Raw genomic sequence first — 20,896 nt, forward strand, 5'->3', positions numbered from 1 at the left:
AAATTGATCTTAAATGCTTCTTTCAATACCCAATAGATTCTTAAGAGATTTAAAATATCCTTAAAGAATTCGATTTTGCTTCCCCGACTATCAGCACCGAACATAAAAGTATTGAATTTTTGAATTCATATGAAAATTTTTCATTCTTATTTTTGCTCTTCATTCTTCTTTTTTTCACATTTCTTTCCACTCATCGCATCGCGCACTTTCTTTATGGTTCATACACCAAGGCAAGAGTAAAAAAGTGTATATTTTCTCTTCTCGTTATCATTCACGTTGTTACTAAGCTTGAAGTTTCTTATATAAATATTTCTTCCATTTCTTCTTATATCACACGATGTAACGAAGTAAGTAAGGAATTGGAAGAAGGAGAAATGTGTGAGATAGAGAGAAAATTTATGTATATATACATACATTTATGTATGTACACTGTAATTGTGTATATGTTTATGCATATGAGCTTTCATTTTTTTTTTCATTCTCTCTTTTTCTTATATCCCTTTCTACCTTTTTCGCACTCACTTTGTCATTCCTTTGACAATCCATTATGGCGAATTCAAGTGTTATTTCTTCACTTACTCTTATGTGTTATTATATATGTACATATTTTTTAATGTACATCCAATTCCCTTGAAGGAATTTCGTGTTGATTTCCATTAATTTATTGTCATTCAGTTTTAAGTAGAGAACTAAGTAGGACTTAATATTTAGTATGAATGAACTTAATTTAGAGTTTTTTAGAGTTCGTCTAAGAACCGCATACCTGCTGTTCCTGTATTATACATCCACAAACCTGAAGTTTTAGGATGTACTTTCTAGATTGTCTAAGGCTACAGGCCTGCAATTTTGAACGAATCTTAAAGTGTTAAGCTACGAATATGGAATCAAAGATTGGCAGTTCAGACTCATTTTGTAGAGAAACGTTGGCCTACAACCTTGGTTGCTCTTCATCACTCCTCAAGGAATCTCAAAATTATCACAATGACAACATCCCTTATTTCATCCACAATGAGATGTGAGTTAGTTCGCCTCATTCATTTACTCATATATGCAGTACTGACGATGTGTGTTGAAATGCGAATATGAATGAGAACAGACATAATCGGATGATGATGATAACTTTAAGTAGAATGAACTGAAGTAATTTTTGTAAAAAATTTGTACAGGAATCCTTCAAGTGACGTGTACAAAAATGTACATAAATTACTGTTAAATGAGTAACAATATCATTTTTAAGAATGAGGAAAAAGATGTCAAAATTTGTCCTTTTCAAAAAAGAGCTTTTTCATCATCATCGTTTTTCAATTTTTCTTATTCACCTCCTTTTTGATGATTTTTCTGTTCCATTCTTCTGTTGAAACATGTGTAATAGGAGAGGAATAAATGAGAATCAAATAAGTTGTGAACAAAAATTGTGTACAATGACAGCGCATTTTTGTAGGAAAAAGGATATTGGTTAGTTAAGGGTGAAAAGCTGTGAGCTTTATGAAATATCATTCTTGGAAAGATTTCTGGCTTTAAACTGCATACTGTAGATGAGACTATAGAAACGTTCCAGAACAACACAATGCTGAGAACCGTCGAAATCAACCTTCATGTTGCAATCAGAGCAATCTGCGTCTTATCGTTAATACGTCGATGTATCGGTTCCTCTATGAACATGCTGTAATGTTCGGAATTCTCTTTCTATTTTGAAAGTTCAAACTTTGCTAATATTTTATCCCAAAGAATTCCCATACATCCATACCAAGGTTAAGACTGCAAAGCCAAATCACATTCAATAATCCATTAAGTTTCGCAAATGGCGCTAAAAATGATAAATGAATGCTTTTATTACGATTTCATATGATATACACACAATTAGTGATTTGTGTGTACATCTATTAATACATATAGATGTGATAGCAATCACACAATTTGTGACTGATATTTTTATCTTGCCCATCATATGCGTATGTGGTGGGATGTGGGTGATGACGGATAGACGAGGCATAATGGAATGCTAGCAGCAAAAAAAATTTAGAAATTTAATCTCACTAACTGGTTATCATCATCGTTAACTGATCTGAATGTAAATTTTGTCATCGATAACTCGATAATACGTGGATTTTTTTTTGTTCCTTTTCATTTCTTTCCATTACGTCATTCGCTTAACCAATATTTGTCCTACAAAGATATACGTATGAACGTTACACATAATATATGTGTTGGGAGTAAATGGATATTCGTACAGATTTTTGGCGTAGGTGAAAGATTATAACGCATTTGTATGCCTTAATGTTAATTTGGTACGAAATTAGTATGATTTATATGATTTATTTACGCACGACGGATTTTTGGAATTTTGTCTGTACATAAAATGATTCTTGTTAACCGTATAATTCAAACAGACAAAGCATGTTGAGTTCCATGACTCATTTTCTCGAAAACATCCTAAAAAACTGTTGTTACGAAAATTACATTCCATCCGATATCGATGCCCAACTTTCAACCTTAAGCTTTTACTTACTGCTTAAATTTTTAATGAACGATGTTTGGAAAAGAGTAAGCATTAAGCGAAAGGCAATTGAATATAAGATACATTGGATGTTAGAGCGATAGAAGACACAACATATAAAGTAGAGGATGTGGGGATTAGGAGGTCTGTTGATTTTTATGCTTTCCGATATCGAGATTTTATTTAAATGATGAGATGGAGGATTGAGTAAATTATTGAAGAGCTTTGATTATTTGGCATCGTTTAATTAAATCTTAACTACGTTTGGTAGATGGGCGTATCCAGATGGAGGATCTGTAGCCCTCGACAGTTCAATATCGATGGTAATATCATGAGCATTTGGACCCTGCCTCAATACTGATACAGTAATATGATACACATTAAGTTGGCCTAATCCTCCCCGGGTAATCATCAGCTATCGTATATCCCTAAATGAAGAAAGTATTCTATGGTGAGTCTTAATTTAATTATGTTGCCCTGAATACGAATTGCCATTTCATTGTTGTTAACCTTCACCACATATTTGTGCCTATACATTCGAGAGAGATTATGTATTGTGTATATAGATATACATTGATGTGGGTGTAAGACACCGAGAATGAGAGAAGATAATAGTTTAATATAAATTATTAAAATTCTCTTTATGAGAAAAACGAGAAAGAAGAAAATAGAAAGAAAATTATTTTATTATGCTCAATGGATTCATTTGCACATACAAAAGAGGATGTGAATGTAAATGGCTTGAATTTCTAGCCAAAAGACATAACAAGGAAGATACGGGAAACAGAATAGTTCCACTTATTGTAACTTATCCTATTTTCATTGATAGAGCTATAAAATCAATAACTTTAATGTATAGCGTTGAATCTTTCCAGCATATATGTATGCACATTCATACAATTGAGCATGAGTTGGAGTATGTGAGACATCCGCACATGAAAAAATCCCCCTTCTTCAGCTGAGAATATGAGAAGAATGTGAGAAAAAAAATGAGCATGGATAAAATTTTTCCAGTAATTTCCATTAAGTCAATGCGATTTTATATAGCAGGATATTACTGCATTTGATATTAGACTAGCTCATATAAAGCTAATGAATTGAGTATATTCATTTGGTATTACTGGTAAATTAAATTGGAAACATTACGACACAATTTTTGAGGTAGGCATTTAGGGGTCGTTCACTTATTGGAATTTAAAAAAGGAAATACCAATTCCAAGGACAATTTTGTGAATATTCAAAAATATGGACATAAATCCTTATTTTTTCGCGTTATGTAATAAGTCAACGGATTCTTAGCTTATTAATTTTTATAGCATTTTAAGGACATTTCTGGATTTTTGATTTAAACTGAGTGTGTTAGCTATGTCGACTATTTGTTTTGAATTTGCCTTCATGTCAGAGTCATGCAGTCCTGGTGTCGGATTTTTGACCTGTTAACCAATTTGTGCTTTTGGGGTTTGTAGATCTCTTAAAGCCATTTTGTGTCTACCGCCTTACAAGTTTACTTAAAACGTTGCAGTTCGATTTTTGAAATTGATAACTTTGGAGCTACGGCTGCTGAAATTGACTGCTTTCTAATAAGTTCCATTTAAATTTTGATTAATCTGATTAATGAGAAATAGCCCAAAATTTATCAAACAGGTTCATTGACTCTGGCTGAACATAAAATCGACGCCATATTGGATTTCGAGGAACAAGAATCTACTTCCTAAGATATAAATGAACATCATGGTATTCTACAGATGACAAATGCGCTTATGTATATGTCGCATACTTAAACTCACCATGTCATTAATAATATTTTCATTTACTTTCCAAAAATAGCATTTTATCGATCGTGCAATCGTCATCGCTGCTAATAAAATGCTTTTTTAATGGAATTTGCCTCTCCGATCGTAAATATACAAATAGTTAAAATTCAAAACGATTAATATTCCATCATAAAAACCAGTTGACGCAAAAACAAATTATTTAATCCAATTGTTTTAGTACTCTACAGGTGCATGTCCCTAGGCAAAGTATGAATTTATGAAAAAAATCCTTTTAAATGCCACATAAAAATTGTTTAAGCTACGATTCAGGTTGTGTATGTTTTCAATATTTTGGATTGTGTTGGATGTCGGAAATCCAGCTTTAAATCCGAAATTGGTGCAATGTACTATATATAGGATAAACAAATGTTATCATAGAGAGTACAAGATCTAAACCTATAGCACAAGACATCAAAACATTGCTGTACATTTTGTAGATTGAAATTAAATTTCAAGCATACCAAAAAATATTAAATCGATTCCATACATTCGAGATTACATTTAGGTACAAAGAAATGATCCGATAATTCCTTTATTACAATTGTCATCGATTAGTTTCTCTCTATTGCCTTCAATAAATATTTTAACGACTTTCACAGCTCCCTTCCTAATACAAAACTCTTGCAGTGATCAATTAGAATTTTCTTTTCTCCCCTTTTTTTTTGTGTGTGTGTACTTTTCTCCTTTATAAATGGAAATCGAGATTAATTGGCCTGAACGCTACAGAAACACATTGAATACTCATATATACACATGTATATCCGCATTTACAACGCTATTTTCGCTTAGAAACTACGCAGAGTTAAAAAAAGGAAAACGATAAGAAAATGAAAGAAAAATATTCAATCTAAAGGGAGCAGGCAAAATGAAATCCGGAGGGGAGAAGAACAACATTGAAGTAAACCAGATTGAAATGATTTGATATTCGGCGCTTTAAATATCAAACTCACACCGCGTCATGCACTCATCATCAAAGAGATTGTAAGTGAAAAACTTTACTATTGATTTATTTCGTCAAGTCAATTCGATTCGATTTAATGCTGCCTATACTGATGTATTTTTTTTACACCATTAAATGCCAGTCGTCGTTACTTTTTTTATACATTCCTTCTTTTCTCTCATCATCACATTTGTGTATATTGCATGTGTAAAAAAAGAAATAAAGAAGAACAGTCTCGATTGTAATAGAAATAAAAACAACGAAAGTAAAATTTGTAATTGAGACACATCGCTCATTACACTAACGAAGAGGATATACATTCACTATTTACTGGATGGAGCATTTAAGTTACTTTCAATTTGTTCTGTAGATAAGAGGGACTATAGATGCAAAAATAGAGGTCTGAACGGCATGTATTGGCAAATTTCACTTTTTTGCAGGTAAAATTGACCAGAAGCAGCTGTCATCGTGAAATAGAGTATGCACGACTAAGTGATTCCGGATTCCACAAAAGGCGCCTCTTCCTTAGAGCCCTACCGTAGCTTCAAGGGTCTTAAATGCCATTTTACCGATTTACCGACAGCATGACGTTGCTTTGTAGCATCCCAACTGTATTGTGACGTTATGGATGAATAGACCCTCTGTAAGCTCCTTTTATGGTAGGAATTGTTGGGCACCTTTCTAACATACCAGGAGAAATGCGCTTCAACCAACAGCCCTCCATTCACAATTTCATCTCAAAGCTTTTAAAAAAAGTACAAAAAAAGCATCAACTGAATGTATCAAGTATAGAAAGGAGAGAGAATGGATGAGTATAAGAATTGCGTGAATTACTTTTTTCCTATCTTCACAAGACTCGGCAAGTTGATTACAACACTCTCAGTCAATTTTTTTTGTGCTTCTCTCCCACATCATCTCCATCTTCATCCCGTTCGAAAGGAATAAAGAATTGAATGAAGAGAATGGGGAAAATAGCAAAGGATGTTTTCATCGCATGTCTTTTACAGTGATCCGCACGCGTCATGAACGAAAGAAAGAAAAAAAAGACGATAAAAATAAGAAAAATCAAAGGAGATGAAAATTTCTTTCCTTTCTTTTCTTTTCTGTTGTTGCCTTTTTTTTTAAAAAAAAAATCTCCCAAAAGTAAAATTTCTTTCCTTGCACGATTTCAGTTCTTGTTCATTTTCATTTGAAGATTCATTCAATGAGACATGCGAGAATGAAAGAGAAACAATGAGAGAAGAAATATAGCACACAGAAAAATGTGGTAATGAGAATTTAAAATGAAATTATTTCAATTATTTAATGTTGCATTGTCAGATGTTCTCAATTAGTTCCTCGAGAATTGACGGATGCTTAATGGATGAGAAGTTTGTGAAAAAGAATGCCATTTAGAATTAAGGGAAAACTTTTCATGATACTATTAACTTTGGTGATTGTCGGTTAGCGATGATGAAATGGTTGAGTTGTGTTGCCTTTTTTTCTCGTGCATTTGGCAAATGTTACTGATGTTTTCGGTAGTAAATGTTGATGGGTTTAATAACTGCTGAAGAATTTGGGGTCTTTTTTTGTGGATGCTAAGCATGTTTTGAAGTAAATTTTATAAAAAGTTGAGAGTAGAAAATTGAATGAGATCTTAATGGATAGTTTGGATGCTTATTGAATGACATTAAGGCTATAGTCAAGGTATGTTGTCCTTAATATGCATGCTTACTGTTTACTGTACCTTTGGAGTCAATGTAAATGTGGTTATAAAGGATTGATTTTCGATTATTTGTAATAGTTCAATTAAAATATCATGTACAGACCAGAAAGGTTAGGTTTGTAGATTTCTAAGACTTCCTCATTTCCTTAAAATCAGTTTTTATGATCTTGACTCATTAAAAGGTCTATTAAGGATACTCACACTCATTAAACTGTCAATACTATGTTATTCACTATGTAAATAATCTTAACAACTTAATTACAAAGAATGCAGAAATTACAACCACATTAAGTCTCTTGTGACTAGAACGTTACAATTTTTTTAAGTGCTCTTACATTATATGATAGTAGATAAGGCAGATCACAGCATAAAGTAACATAGATAATTTATAATAAAGTCATTCTTACATTTATATCTAGATTGAAAGATCTAAAAACTTAATTTCTCTTTTAAAGCTTACTCCGCATTAATGTGTAAATGTGACAAGATAAGGCAAAAGAGATTGTGCAACCCTGAACTTTATAGGGGCTGAAAGCTGTCAATTTTAATTGTTTACGTGCCTTTTTTACATTTTTTTTTTTGCTTGAGTCGGTGCAGCTTTATTTGAGTGTATGTAGTGACTTAGTAGATTATGTACGTATCTAGTGATTTAGAGTTAATAGAGTCCAGGATAGTGGACATATACAACTAATAATGGACATATTGATAACACAATTGGGATTCCTTTAAATCTGACAAATATAGCCAATATTGATGTAAAATTTCTATTCGATTTGCCCTCATTTCTTGATATAATTTTTCCTTCTCCCTGTCTCTCTTGATTTTCCTTTCTTTTCGTCTCTATCTCTTTGATTCAATCATTTTTCCGTTTTTTTATATTAAGAAGAGAAGCAAAAAATTTTGTTCTTCTTTTTTCCTTTTTTCATTACTTGATGACTCAACAAGATTTCTTCGTAATAAAATATATAATAGTATCGATGTATAAATATTATATGTATATACACATACATTTCCTTCCATCATACCGTTGAAGATATCATAAAATGATAATAACAACAACAATATGATGAGTACATAATTGATTGAGTATAAAAAATTGTTCGCTTGCAAGATTGAAGGAAAAAAAATAGCAAGCAGTCATGGGAAAGAGAATAGGAATGGAATGGAATGAAAAGGGAAAACGAGTAGGGAAGATTTTAGAGATGATTTGTCTGTAGAATAGACAGCATCTTAATAATTAATTGTTTACCAATTTACAGGATTTATAAATGTTCCCCGTGCCTTTAAAAAAGGATAAATCATGAAAATTTGATGAAGTCATGTAAAAGGCCAAAAAGTTTAAGTGTTAATTATCATTTAATCAGTCAACATGCCAGCAATGTAGCTTTATAACAGAGTGACAGTTTATCACTCAATTGTCAAGTCAATCAGGTTTCCCATCATCAGATCAGGCAACAGAGTTAGTCACGCAACAGAGTAAATTAACTTTCAACATAAAATATATCCTATATCCTTTTTGAATGGATATCGGGGGGAGATTTCAAATCAATTTTTTCGTTTTGTTCACATATGTTTGACAAACAAGACAAAATGAGTTCGCAAATTAATTTTTTTTAAGGGATGGCAGAAAAAGTAGGTAGAGATGATATCTTGTTGTGTAGCACACACAAGAAGAATATATCGGAAAAAGGAAAAAATATATAAAAGAAAAGAAATTGAATTGAATGCGAGAAAAATATAACGAAAATGTTCATTTTTTTGTTGTGGCGGAGCAGAACAGAGTCTTGTAAGGAACAAATAAAAAAATTTTACGACTCAAATTGTCATAATAACGCAAAATTGTCACACAATTGCCCGCTCATATCTCAAAATCGTGATTTTTTACAATCGTATCTTGATGCTACAATTAGGACTGTTCACAAATGATAGCTTTGCCATACCGAGGTCACAACATCCAGCAACAACGTTTAAATTCTCTAATTTTCATTCTTCTTCATCATTTCCATGAACCACACTGATTTCATTATTGATTAATCACACACAAGGACGAGTGACGATTTTTTTATGCTCTCGGAAAAAAGAAATAAATATGTAGAAAAAAAATTACACAACAACAAGAAGGATGGAAATAAAAATGGGAGAGTGAGAAAGAGAGAGATAGAGAGAGAATTATGGTAAAGGTGGTTTCATTCCTCTTTTTCTTACTTATTTGAATTGTCATTTTTTTTCTACACTCTTTTTATTTGTTGTAACGGCTTACATCAACTAGCCACCCTCTCCAACCCTTAGCATCATCATCATCATATATGTTGAATTTAATATGGTGTGAGTAGCCACTAACCGTAAATGGTAAAAGGACATGAATTGTTGTCGAGAGTTGGGGGTAACTTCAATAGTGAAATGAAATGCAAAAGGAAAATTGTAGAAAATCACGTTTTTATGAAAGAATAAGGTGCAGCTTTGTTCCAATTAAGTCAATAGCTGAAGTTCCATTTAAAAAAAATTTTATGAAAATAAAATCAGAACGAATAATTGAGATTAACACATTTGTGTAATACACGTGCACTGGTTGGGTACTTTAGATGTGTATCTGTTTATATCGAGTCTGCATCCTTAAAAGGCTTAGACCTCGCTTTTAGGAACCAAAAATATCTTTCTGTACCATGAAAGAATGATGTTTGCTTGTTTAGGAATATCCTCAATAATTTAATGAATGTAGCACAGGAAGTTCAAAATGTTCGAAGCAATTCCACACACCAGCCACCCAAATTGATCATAAAAGCACGTTCTCACAATAAAAATGCACTAAAAATGTTTCATCCTTTAAAAAAAAATGCTCCCGCTTTTTCACAATAAATATGTATGAGTGTGTACATTTGTGGTTTTTCTTTCAAACTTATACTTCCATCATTATTGTCATGAACTACAGTTTTTTTTTTCCTTCAAATTCCATTTTTTTTTTTCATTTAATGCGGAGGAGTTGTTGAGTAACACTTGAGAGAGTGAGAAGGAGCGAGAGAAAAATTGAAAATTTCTGAGTAAGTGAAATAACGAGAGAAGGAGAGAGAGAGAGAGGGAGAGAATATATGGAATTGAATCACAGGCAAGGCATGTATTGATGAGCTTTTTTCGTTCCATCAATCGCCTTTATTTGATTGACGATGAGTTCAAAAATCTCTTTGTCACTTTTTTTTTCACTAGATTTTTTTTAAAACTGGAATTTGTTCCTGCACATTAAAAAATTTGTTTATGTAATGGCACTAGTTATATTCACGATGAATCAAATGAAGGAACAGAAAAAATATATTGAAACAGATTGATTGATTGATTACCTGGAGATCCGGTGCTGTGTTTGGTTGCGCCAGATCGCACGCTGATAACCACGGATTTATATTGGACAAAAACGATGTGGATGTTTGTTGTGATGTTTCATATTTTGCACTTTCGTCCCGTTTGCTCAACAACTTGCCCCTATTACTGCTCTCTCTTTGTTGCTGGTTGGTGCTACTTTGAGCCCCCGAAATAAACGCAAGCGCAACCATCACGACCAACCTGGGTCCTGGCCGCATATTGACCGATTCGTAAGCGCTAGCATTTTTGCTTTTTCAGGCCAGGCCCTTGAGCAGACAACTGTGAATTGAAAATGGGGATCATCGCCGCCCCATTTTTGATGGCACCTGACCACACACCGATTTCGATGGTGATTTAATACACCAATCCACAATTTTGCACTTGCAATGAGATGATTGGCTTTACACTTTGTTTCACAATTTTTTCCACAACAATAACGCGACAACAATGAATTTTTTCGATACTTTTTCGTAATTCCTTTACTGCTCCGCTGTCGGCCATCTTGAGCACTGCCGTAATTTTCGTTTATGCACACGTGTTGTAATCTAGGTCCTGCACAACCACCAAAATCAATACTTTGACACAACGAACGCGAATTTAATGATGATGTAACGTAAGACCAACGCGAATTTGATGGCAATATCGATAAGGACCACCGGGCTAATCCGTCAAATTTATCATTCATTCAGAATTTGAGAGAGACAATCCCCCGTGCGAGTTGTGCGCGCGGCTGCTAGCTGCTAGGCTGACCAAACTATACTGAAAATTTTTTTTATTCTCCTTTCTTTCCTTTTTTTTTGTTTCTTGTGTGTGCCTTTCCAATATTTCCTTTCCTAACCGAATTTAACGAACACAAAAACACACTGAATGAAATTTTCTTTTTTTTTTTTTTGGTGAGTTTAAGATTTCACTGAACTGACAAACACAAATTTAGTTCCCGTTTTTCTTTTTTCTGATTGCTTTTTTTTTCTTTTTAAAAATTATTATTTTTTTTGGAGGTCCAAAACTTAATATGTCCTCTTAAATTGGGGATTTTATTTTAAAATAATTTTTTTTTCATATAATATGTACAATACACATATACACACACTCAGGAGACCCGCGACTATATTCGAAAAAGTGTCCTTCTTAACACACAAAAAATCAGCTTTTACGGGAATAAAGTTTATGGAAAATTGTTCACGCTACTTCCAAGACGATAAAACGAAAAAAGCGAAAAAAATTGGAAAGTCGAGCACAAGAACTGTATTTTGCTCGACTTTCTAGTCTCTATGTGATGCGCACCCCCTTTATATGAATCGATATTTTGACGCAGGCGATAATATATGAAAACTTCCAGACTAGAAAGCTCTTCGGCTTCAGTCAGCAGACAGTTTCTGTAACGAGTTTGCTACTTTCCCATAAATTTTTTTCTTTCTTTCTTTCATCCGAGACAAAGCCGACTCATGGTAATCTTCTACTGTCACTGACACAAATGTGAATTTTTGGCGAGAGGAAAAATTTTGCGAGAGAATTTTTTTTTTTTTCCTTTTTTGCAAAGTCGGGGAAATTAAGGTGAAGTTCTTCTTCCTGTTGTATTCTTTTCCTTTCACAAAAGAATTACGTTTTCCATGACATCTATGGAGAAAATCCTAGACTTGATACCAACAACTGATGAATTTCGGATAGGAAAATGTCCCCCTTTTTGTGGATTTTAATTTTGATTCCTTTTTAAGCGAGCAAAACAGGAACAAAAAAGCACTGAAAATTGTTCAAATTTTTTTAAAGTTTTTTCTGTATTTTGTTCATGTAAATTTAACTTTTTAAGGCACAAACAAAAATACTGTCAATAGATTTTATCCAATAATGTCCACTAAATAATTGTTTTAAATTGTTTTTTTATAGCTTTTATTAACTTTCACATAAAATTAAATTAATTAACTTTTTTCTTTCTTCTTTTAAAAATTATTTTCCTTCTGAAATTTTTGTGTTTTTTCGGGGCCGTTTGCGTATCGTTAACCTTTCTCGCGCGAGCGTTGAGAGCGAACTAAAGTGGAACAGCATGAAAAGTTGACCATTCAAGTTTTCCCTCAGTTTTATTAGTGTTGGTGGAGAGGAGCTGCTTTTTTTTGTGTTTAAATCATTAATGATTATTTTGATGATTGAGAGGTCAAGTTTTTGTTTGTTGGAAATTTAAGGAATAAAGCTTTTAAAAAATGTTTGGAATTAATTTTTTAATTTTTTTTGGTCAATGAATTTTGAAGTAATTTTGTATGCATCCTGTTGGTTCTATTGATGACCATATGGGAATAAAAGTAATGAATTTACTATTTTTATGTATTTTTTATAGTCAATCAATTACAAACAGCAGCAGGATATTTTAAAATAATTATTGAAAACTACTTAAGCTATCACAAATCTACAATTAAGCACTAATGAATCATATAGCAGATTTCCAAATAATCATCAATAAATGACATGATTACTAACTGAATAATTATTAAAATAATTTAATTAACAACTATAATTCACTTTAAAAGGATATAAATCAACCACATAAAATTAACGGTAAAAATAATTTCAAACCTAATCCGAATTTTCGAATGTTCAAATTTTAAAAAACCGTTACACTAAATTCACCCAACAAAACATTCTCAACACGATCGTTGCTTCAACAAGTGATGTTTAAAGCAACGAAAGAGAAACAAAAAGAAAGAGAAAGAAGAAACAAAACATGCAGCTAAGTAAGTAACTAACAAGTATCCAGTCGACATCGATACTTCAAACGCGCATGTTTATTTCTTGACGTCTCTTTTTTATTCTCTCCACGAGTGATCAAGCCATAAATAATATTTCGTGTTGTTTTTTTTACCTATTCGTCAATCAGTTTATGTTGAAAATAAGAAACAAAGTGGATATATCGATAATTTAATTTATTCAAGAGTCGCGCGCATAAATTGACAATAAAGGAATTTTGTGTATGAAAAAAAGTGTAAGTGTTGCACATTTGCGATGACTTTTTATCTTATCGAAGCTTAATTTATTGATAGCAGTTCCTGTTATCATACAAAAATTCATAATAAATTTGCACCGACCAAAACCTGTTAATTATTTTTTTTTTTGCTATTGGAAATTTTTGTTTTCGTTCTGCGAATTGAATTATTTACACAATGACGAGGATGGTGATGATGATGATGAGAGATCTAGCGTGTTTGTGTATATTCAAGTGGTGGTTTATTGTGAAAAAAATTGTTAGAATACGTTCCTGACGTTGCGGTTTTGTGTATTTTTATGAGGAATAATTGTCAGAATTTTATTGGCAAAAATACCTAGTTTTCATAATTTAATACTGTATAGTCAACAGAGGAGGAATTGTAGGAACTCAAAATTTTAGTTTTGTGTATTTTTTGCAAATTATCTGCAATTTTTTTTAATGAACCAGCAGTTTAGTCTGAATATTTTAACAAGTGAAGACCCGATCTGCACAAGTTATAATAACAGCAAGTTGCCGGTTACAGGGCATTCAAGTGACAATTTTAATGGCAATTCTCGAACAGACAAGGAGCATGTTCTTGGGCATGCTCACAATATTAGGTATGATAATGAGAATGCTCACAATATTGAACATGCTCAATTATATTGATTGAGCATACTCATAGACATAGGTGAGGAACCTAATTGTCTGTTAGGGATCAACATCAAAATTGCCACCTGCACGCCTCATATCACACACTTAGCTGCCATGAATAATTTGCACCAATCGGGAGAGCATTTAAAGGTGTTATAAATTACAGTTTTAACTAGAGAAAGTCATTTAGTCACGAGACGACCAAACAGCTTAATCATCTCCTTCAATTTCCATTTTTTTGCAATTATCTGAGATGTTCAGCATTTCTATTCAGTTTCAATATTTTGACAAAATTCTGCATGATCATTTTCGCGTATTCTTGTATATTTTTTCGGAGAGAAGTTGAACGACCTTGATGAAGCAAGCAAGAAACCGGGTTATACAAGCGCAATCGAGAGTGGTCTGCTATGCAAAAAAAAGACGTTAGATGAAATGGAAGTTTATACAAGATTCTTAATTTTTTGATTTATCACAGATTTAAAATTCGTTGATTTACTCAAGACTTAATGACAAAAATCTGATGGAATTCATCCAAGAGCTTGACTTGTGATTGTTTATTTCTCTCCAAAATGTTTATAGCTTAGCAATTTTCTTTTGAGATTTTCTCGATTGCCAAGAAAAACCTCTTTCATCCTCCCAATAAGCTGTGTCTATGTATACGTGCTGATGTATTTTCGTATTAAGTAACTATAAACGATCAAATTCTTCTACATCCAAGAGAGTTAAAGATAGAATAAGAAGTGACGAAATGATAAAAATAAATGTTTCTTTCTGTATCGTGTGATTAATTTTGTGAGGCTCGTGAAAGACTTTCTTGTGCTACTTGCTGACTCGAAAGAAATTTTTCTTTTTTACAAAATGATTTTTCATTCAAGCAGGCAAAAAATTTTGAATGATTTTCGTGTCTACACTTGACATTGTTGCTTTATTTTTTCATAATTAATATCGTACATTTTATGATCGATGATCTTTACGATAGCTTGGCTTGTGGAAAAATTCGAATATCTTTGAGATCTGTAATGACAGAGAAAAAAAAAAAGAATTCAAAGAGGTTAAGGATAGATTAAGGTCAATTATATGGTGACAAATGTTATTAAAATTGAAAGTTTTTCAGTTTTTCAGTTTTTTTTTACTTGGCAAGATTGGATTTTAATACTTAAAGCAGTGGTGCGCAACCTTTTATTTTTCGATGGACACTTTTGTGGTAACTTTCGATCGAAGTCGCACATTACAAGGCACTTTCAAATATTTTTTAGCGCACGACACACAGATTGTACACCACTGACTTAAATTGAACTCAATTTACATATTCTGAATCTTTGTTTGATATGTATTTTGGGTCACAAAGGATGAAATTTGTAGTTGGACTAGCTCTAAATGAACCGTTAAATCATTTTTCCCGAACAGCACAACGTGTTTGCTAGGACACCGCTCAGTAGTCTTACTAACGGAAAGACGCGAAGTTTTCTTGGCACCATTGGTACTTACCAAAGTGGACAAAAATACGTTATAACTTGTTAAAGGCAAGATAATGTCCAGTTAGTGAGTTGTTCTATGGTTTCTTACTTCACTTTGCTGGCCGTACAGATCAATTGTGCTCGTAGTCTCTCTCAGTTGGCACCTAAAGCTGGCTCATTTGACGGTTTCCGTCTGCCAATTTTCAATACCAAATGCAATGCTATCTCTATCCACAACTTCCTTTAAGAGTTCTATGGGCACCGCTACGTCGCTTTATAACAAGATGACGCAAAGTTGTCCTGAAGACTTTGTACATTGTACAGTTCGGGTTTGCTTAAAAAGCAATTACAAAGAATATAAAGTACTCAAAAGTTTTCAATATTTATGACTCATTCGTATATTTTCATTCCTCAGCAATACTTCTTTTTTTTTGCAAACAATTTGTTTTACTTCGTTCGTGATGACTTTACTAAATTTTATGTCTGAATCATATGTTTATAGAAATTACTAGATTTCTATTCTCTTTTACTTTGAGAATAAGTAATAAGTTAATTAAGAAAGAAAAAAAAAGGTTTCTAAAGCTATTCGATCACAATATGGTCTAAAATTGAGTCATGACATAGAAAATATCGAGTCATTAATTTCGGTTCCATAATTTCCTCAATTTAAACAAAACTCAATTAACAGCACTTCAAAACAATCCAATAAGTACACAAAAAAGAACCTCTTGATTTCAATCAATAGGATAATGTACAAGATCAAAGCTCCGGAAAACACAATTAATATGAATTATGAGAAGATCAGCAGATTACAAGTAATTTAGCTTCATTCATTCAAAATCTTGGCATCTATATGAATAATCGGTTTATTTTTTTGTTATTATACTTTAATTAAATAATTTTTAAGGAAATCAGAATTTCAATCTTCACACCATGAAGATCTTTTTTGCATTTATGTTTATATTTAGCCTGACTGAATAGATCACAATAATTACGTTTCATATGAACTTAAACTTGAAAAGGTGCAACAAATAAGAAGTAGGAAAAGTTTGTTGAATGTTGAAAAGATTAAACACAAAAAAAAAGCAGCATGACTGAAGCATTGAATGAAATGTAGCTATAGATCTGTTAAAGCATGGCGAATATGACAGTATGATTATAATTCTTTTATACGGTATGGAGTAGTTTGCTTACTACGTAACTCTCTAAAGCTGTCGTTGCCAAATTTTCTTAGTTACTTACTTACTTACGCTCACCATAGAGATAAACTGTGATTCATGGGCAACCTCAGATGCGGCATAAAGCTGACTCTATCGTTGGTTCAAGCGCAGACTCTACAGCTGAATCCATCACTGGCTTTATCGAAATTTTCAAAAACAAGTACAAAACCGTTTTAATCAACAGCTGCTTCCAAGGGTTCTTAATGGTCCAATAAGGGTTCTCGAGATATGCTTAGACCAAGACTTCGAAGAATCCCTTTAGAGTCTCGATCACGATTTAGGTCTCCGTCTCGAAAATTGGCCGAAAACAATGCTTTAGGAAACCTTATCATCCATCTGTACTTTGATACGGGAATGTCAATGATATGTCTAAACGGAGAATTTGTACAAGATTTGTGAAGTGGCCAGTAACAGAGTCAGATGGCTTTTTGTAATAAACAAGGCTCCAAGTCGAAGCATGGTCCCAGTATACGTGTTTAGGGAGATGTAGACCAAGGAAGCAGCCCCAGGAGTTCTGTTAATATTCTAACAATGCACCAAAAATGTGATTATTTATTGGTAAATTAATGAGAAACTAGTACGCATTCAAAAATGTTGCTGTTCATTCAGCTTCAGACTCATTCATATTCCACCCATATTCTTAGATCAACGCACTCTTAGAAAAAAATTTAATAATTTGTTATTAAAACGTTATTGATAAAGGTTTTAGTAAAAAATTACTAAATTTTAAAATTTTTTATTAAAATTTTAAAAAAAATTATTAAATTTTAAAAAAATTTATTAAATTTTAAAAACCTTTTATTAAAATTTAATAAAAGTTACTAAAGTTTTTCAGCATTTTGTGCTGTTATAGGTTTCTTATCAGAAAATACAAAATTCGTAAGGTTTCAATACTTTTATATACTTCATAAACCTATGCAGAAATGACTGTTACAAGTATGATGATAATTCCCATATAAAGTCATATAAAATGTTAATTCCCTTATGCGACACATATGGTGTCAAATGTTCCCTTCTTTCATGAACCATGAGAACTGATCTCAGTTATGACCCCAAAAGCTCACTAATGTTTGCAAACCACAGTAAACAGCATTTTTTTTTTGGAAAACTTTCTTACAAAATTTTACTAATTTTTTACTAAAACTTTCGAACAAATTTAATAAAAATTAATAAAAATACATCTTACTAACTTATTATTAAAATTTAGTAAAAAAGTTATTAAAATTTTATGACAACAAAATTTTTTTAATAATTTTTATTAAATTTTAATAAAAGTTAGTAAGATGTATATTTATTAACTTTTATTAAAAATTTTCATACATTTTTAGTAAAAGTTATTAACTTTTTTCTATGAGTGCGACTCCAATAAAATCTGTTTTATTCTCTCCAAAATACGTAATATGCGAAAAATTAATTTCATTCTCAATTATTTCGTGAAACAGTTATATGCATAGAATAATGCGGTTTATTAAATTACGTCTGTAAAATATTTTCTCAATCATGTAGAGAAATAATATTAACGATACTTTAATGATAACTTATGTTAGAATTGTAAAGTATTAGAGCCAGACTATAGACGGCTGCTAAATACTTAAATTATGCTGTTAATGGAATATTATTTAAATTGTATGTTATTAGTTTTCTAAAATAATATAGGCATGCAGGTTTATTATGTTCTAAATTGTATAATATTGCATGATTCATTGTAGATATTTTTCAAGGAAATATCAGGATTGATTTAGATGCTGAATTGGCGATCATAATATATTGTCGTTTATTGCAAAAATATTGATACAGATGTGTGAATATTGTGATTGGAATTTAATGCTGGAATGTAGAGTTTAGATACCTGAAGATGAATTCTGACTTATTGACTCATATTTGAGGATTTATTGGATATAAAGACCACCAAGATTTCAAAACAAAAATCATTAAATTGTTTATGTTTCACTATAAAATACCTAACATCGTACAGAAATAGACATTAAAATGCACTAATAAACCTGTTGCCATTTACTAATTCATGTCAGGTTTAAAAATTTAACCTCTATGAGCTCGTGCTGTTTTGTGGCTGAAAAATGTGTCAAAAACATAAAATAAAGCATGAAGAGGTCTAGTAAATCACATTTTATTGACTCCCAATTTCAAGGAGATTACAGCATTGGATATCAGTTTCATCGGAAATACGAAAGCTCAAATTTCTAAATTTTTATAAGTCTTATGATTCGTATAAGGATATAAAAATCTTTTATTCTATTTTATGAATGTAAAAATCAAAAGAATCAGCAAATTAGACTGAAAATATGGCAAATCCATAAATTCTATGTCTATAAACCTGAAGATACAGACCCAATGTGTTTTTATGCTTCAGATGAGAAAGTTTGAACGTCGTTAAAAATCAGCAAAATTAGCGGCTATAGTCCGGTATTTCCTAGAAAATAAAAAAAGAGGCAGAAGAACGTAATATCGGATATATGCAGCATAATAAAAAAAAATCCTCAAACATTTTATAATTAGACATAAAGCACACGTTTATTAGCCATAAAGAGCTTTTCTTTTGCGAAAGATGCAGACATGAACATTTCAAATTTATGGACCTAAAAAATTTCTCTTCATAGTAAACATAAACATAAAATGCGACACATATTCGTGTACCGTATCATCCTCAATGATTATCAAACAGAACTCATCTCAATAATTTGATTAATCTCTGATTATTATGACTAAAAAAGAAGATTTTTGGGCTCATGGAAAAAAACTTTTTATGTCCATTGAATTTTGTGATTTTTAAGTGCTGTATTATGAGATATCATTTGGTGGATGTCATGTAAGTCTTGCTGATTTTATGAGATAGTTAACGTCAAATAAAATTATTAAATAAAGTTGATCGAACTTAACGATCAAATAATTCTCTATAATTTATGGGAATTCTCGTAAGCCTTTTGAATTAAATCCTACTGTTGGAATTGAACTCCAGTAATGGCCAGTAGCAAGAGGATTACGAAAATGTATAATTTATATATGCCACCTTCCAATATAGTCGAATAGCCCCTGATAGCTCAGTGTTAGGAGAATACGATAGAAAATCGTCGGGTGTGGGTTTGAGTCCCACTCGGGATTCGTTATTAAGAATTATAATATTCTGCCAGATCAACACTAGTTACTTACTTACTTCGCTGGTCGGTGCAGGTCAATTTTGATCAATGACCTCCCATAGATAACACCTGAAATTTTGTTTATTCGCTGACTTCGACTAGCCAAATTCAAAATCCAAGTGCAACATTATCTCTGTCGTAACTGCTTCCTTCCAAGAGTTTAATCCAAGCCACATAAAGTGTTACGCATTCGTTTAGCCGAGACAAGTTTTTTAGAATATCTTCTTTTCTATTAATTTTAACGAAACAACTTTTTTACTATATTAAATCTTATTAAAAATGTCAAATAACAAGCATAAATTAAAGACTGTTAAGTTAGGATTTTCACGGAAAACTGAAAAAATTGAAAATTACAACAACAACAATACGCATTCGTTTAGCCGAGCTTCTAATTTTGTTAAATTTTGATGAAATAGCATAATCTAACTAACGTTTTATATTCTTAAACACTAACTATGAATACAACAATGCTTAATCATACTTAATACTATAGCAAAACTACATAGTTATGCTTAAAATTTAAATTTAAAAATGGCGGCGAGAAACTTATGATTTTTCAAGATTTTGGCACGATAATTACACATTTTTTTGAGTTTCTTCAATAAATCTTACTGCTTTTTCATTAATCTTTCAGATAATATATAACTTGTTACTATTTATGTAGATAAAAGGGAAAAATTTGACAAAAACTTTTAGTTACTTGAAGTTTTACTCCAAATTTTTTTTCTTTATCTTAAATTTTTTGTTATATATCAGCATTATGCAATTAAAACTAGCTTTTTCATATAGTATTTTAACTAATAAATCAACTCCAATAAGTTAATCAATGATGTAATGAGGGATTTTTCAAAAAAAAGTAAAATTCTAATGTCATGAGTCTATACTTATGAAATTTAGTGAGTTTCCTATGAAAAAATTTTTTTTTCTTCCATGACAATAGAATTTTACTTTTTTTTGAAAAATCCCTCATTACATCATTGATTAACTTATTGGAGTTGATTTATTAGTTAAAATACTATATGAAAAAGCTAGTTTTAATTGCATAATGCTGATATATAACAAAAAATTTAAGATAAAGAAAAAAATTTGGAGTAAAACTTCAAGTAACTAAAAGTTGTTGTCAAATTTTTCCCTTTAATCTACATAAATA

General features: G+C 31.6%; 1 protein-coding gene across 1 annotated transcript in view; it reads right to left on the bottom strand.

Annotated features, from left to right (window-relative positions):
• Positions 1-12,073, bottom strand: part of Mid1 — a 43,966-nt gene extending 31,893 nt beyond the window's left edge. Inside the window, exon 1 of the mRNA XM_070641928.1 lies at positions 10,289-12,073. Within this exon, the coding sequence (XP_070498029.1) occupies positions 10,289-10,525 (237 nt within the window). The 5' untranslated portion in view covers positions 10,526-12,073. The remainder of the gene's footprint in view (positions 1-10,288) is intronic.
• Between the last annotated feature and the right edge of the window lie 8,823 nt (positions 12,074-20,896).

The sequence above is a fragment of the Chironomus tepperi genome, unplaced genomic scaffold, assembly GCF_022539635.2.
Source record: "Chironomus tepperi strain 1889 unplaced genomic scaffold, CSIRO-AGI_Ctep_v1 contig_260, whole genome shotgun sequence".
Taxonomy (NCBI): domain Eukaryota; kingdom Metazoa; phylum Arthropoda; class Insecta; order Diptera; family Chironomidae; genus Chironomus; species Chironomus tepperi.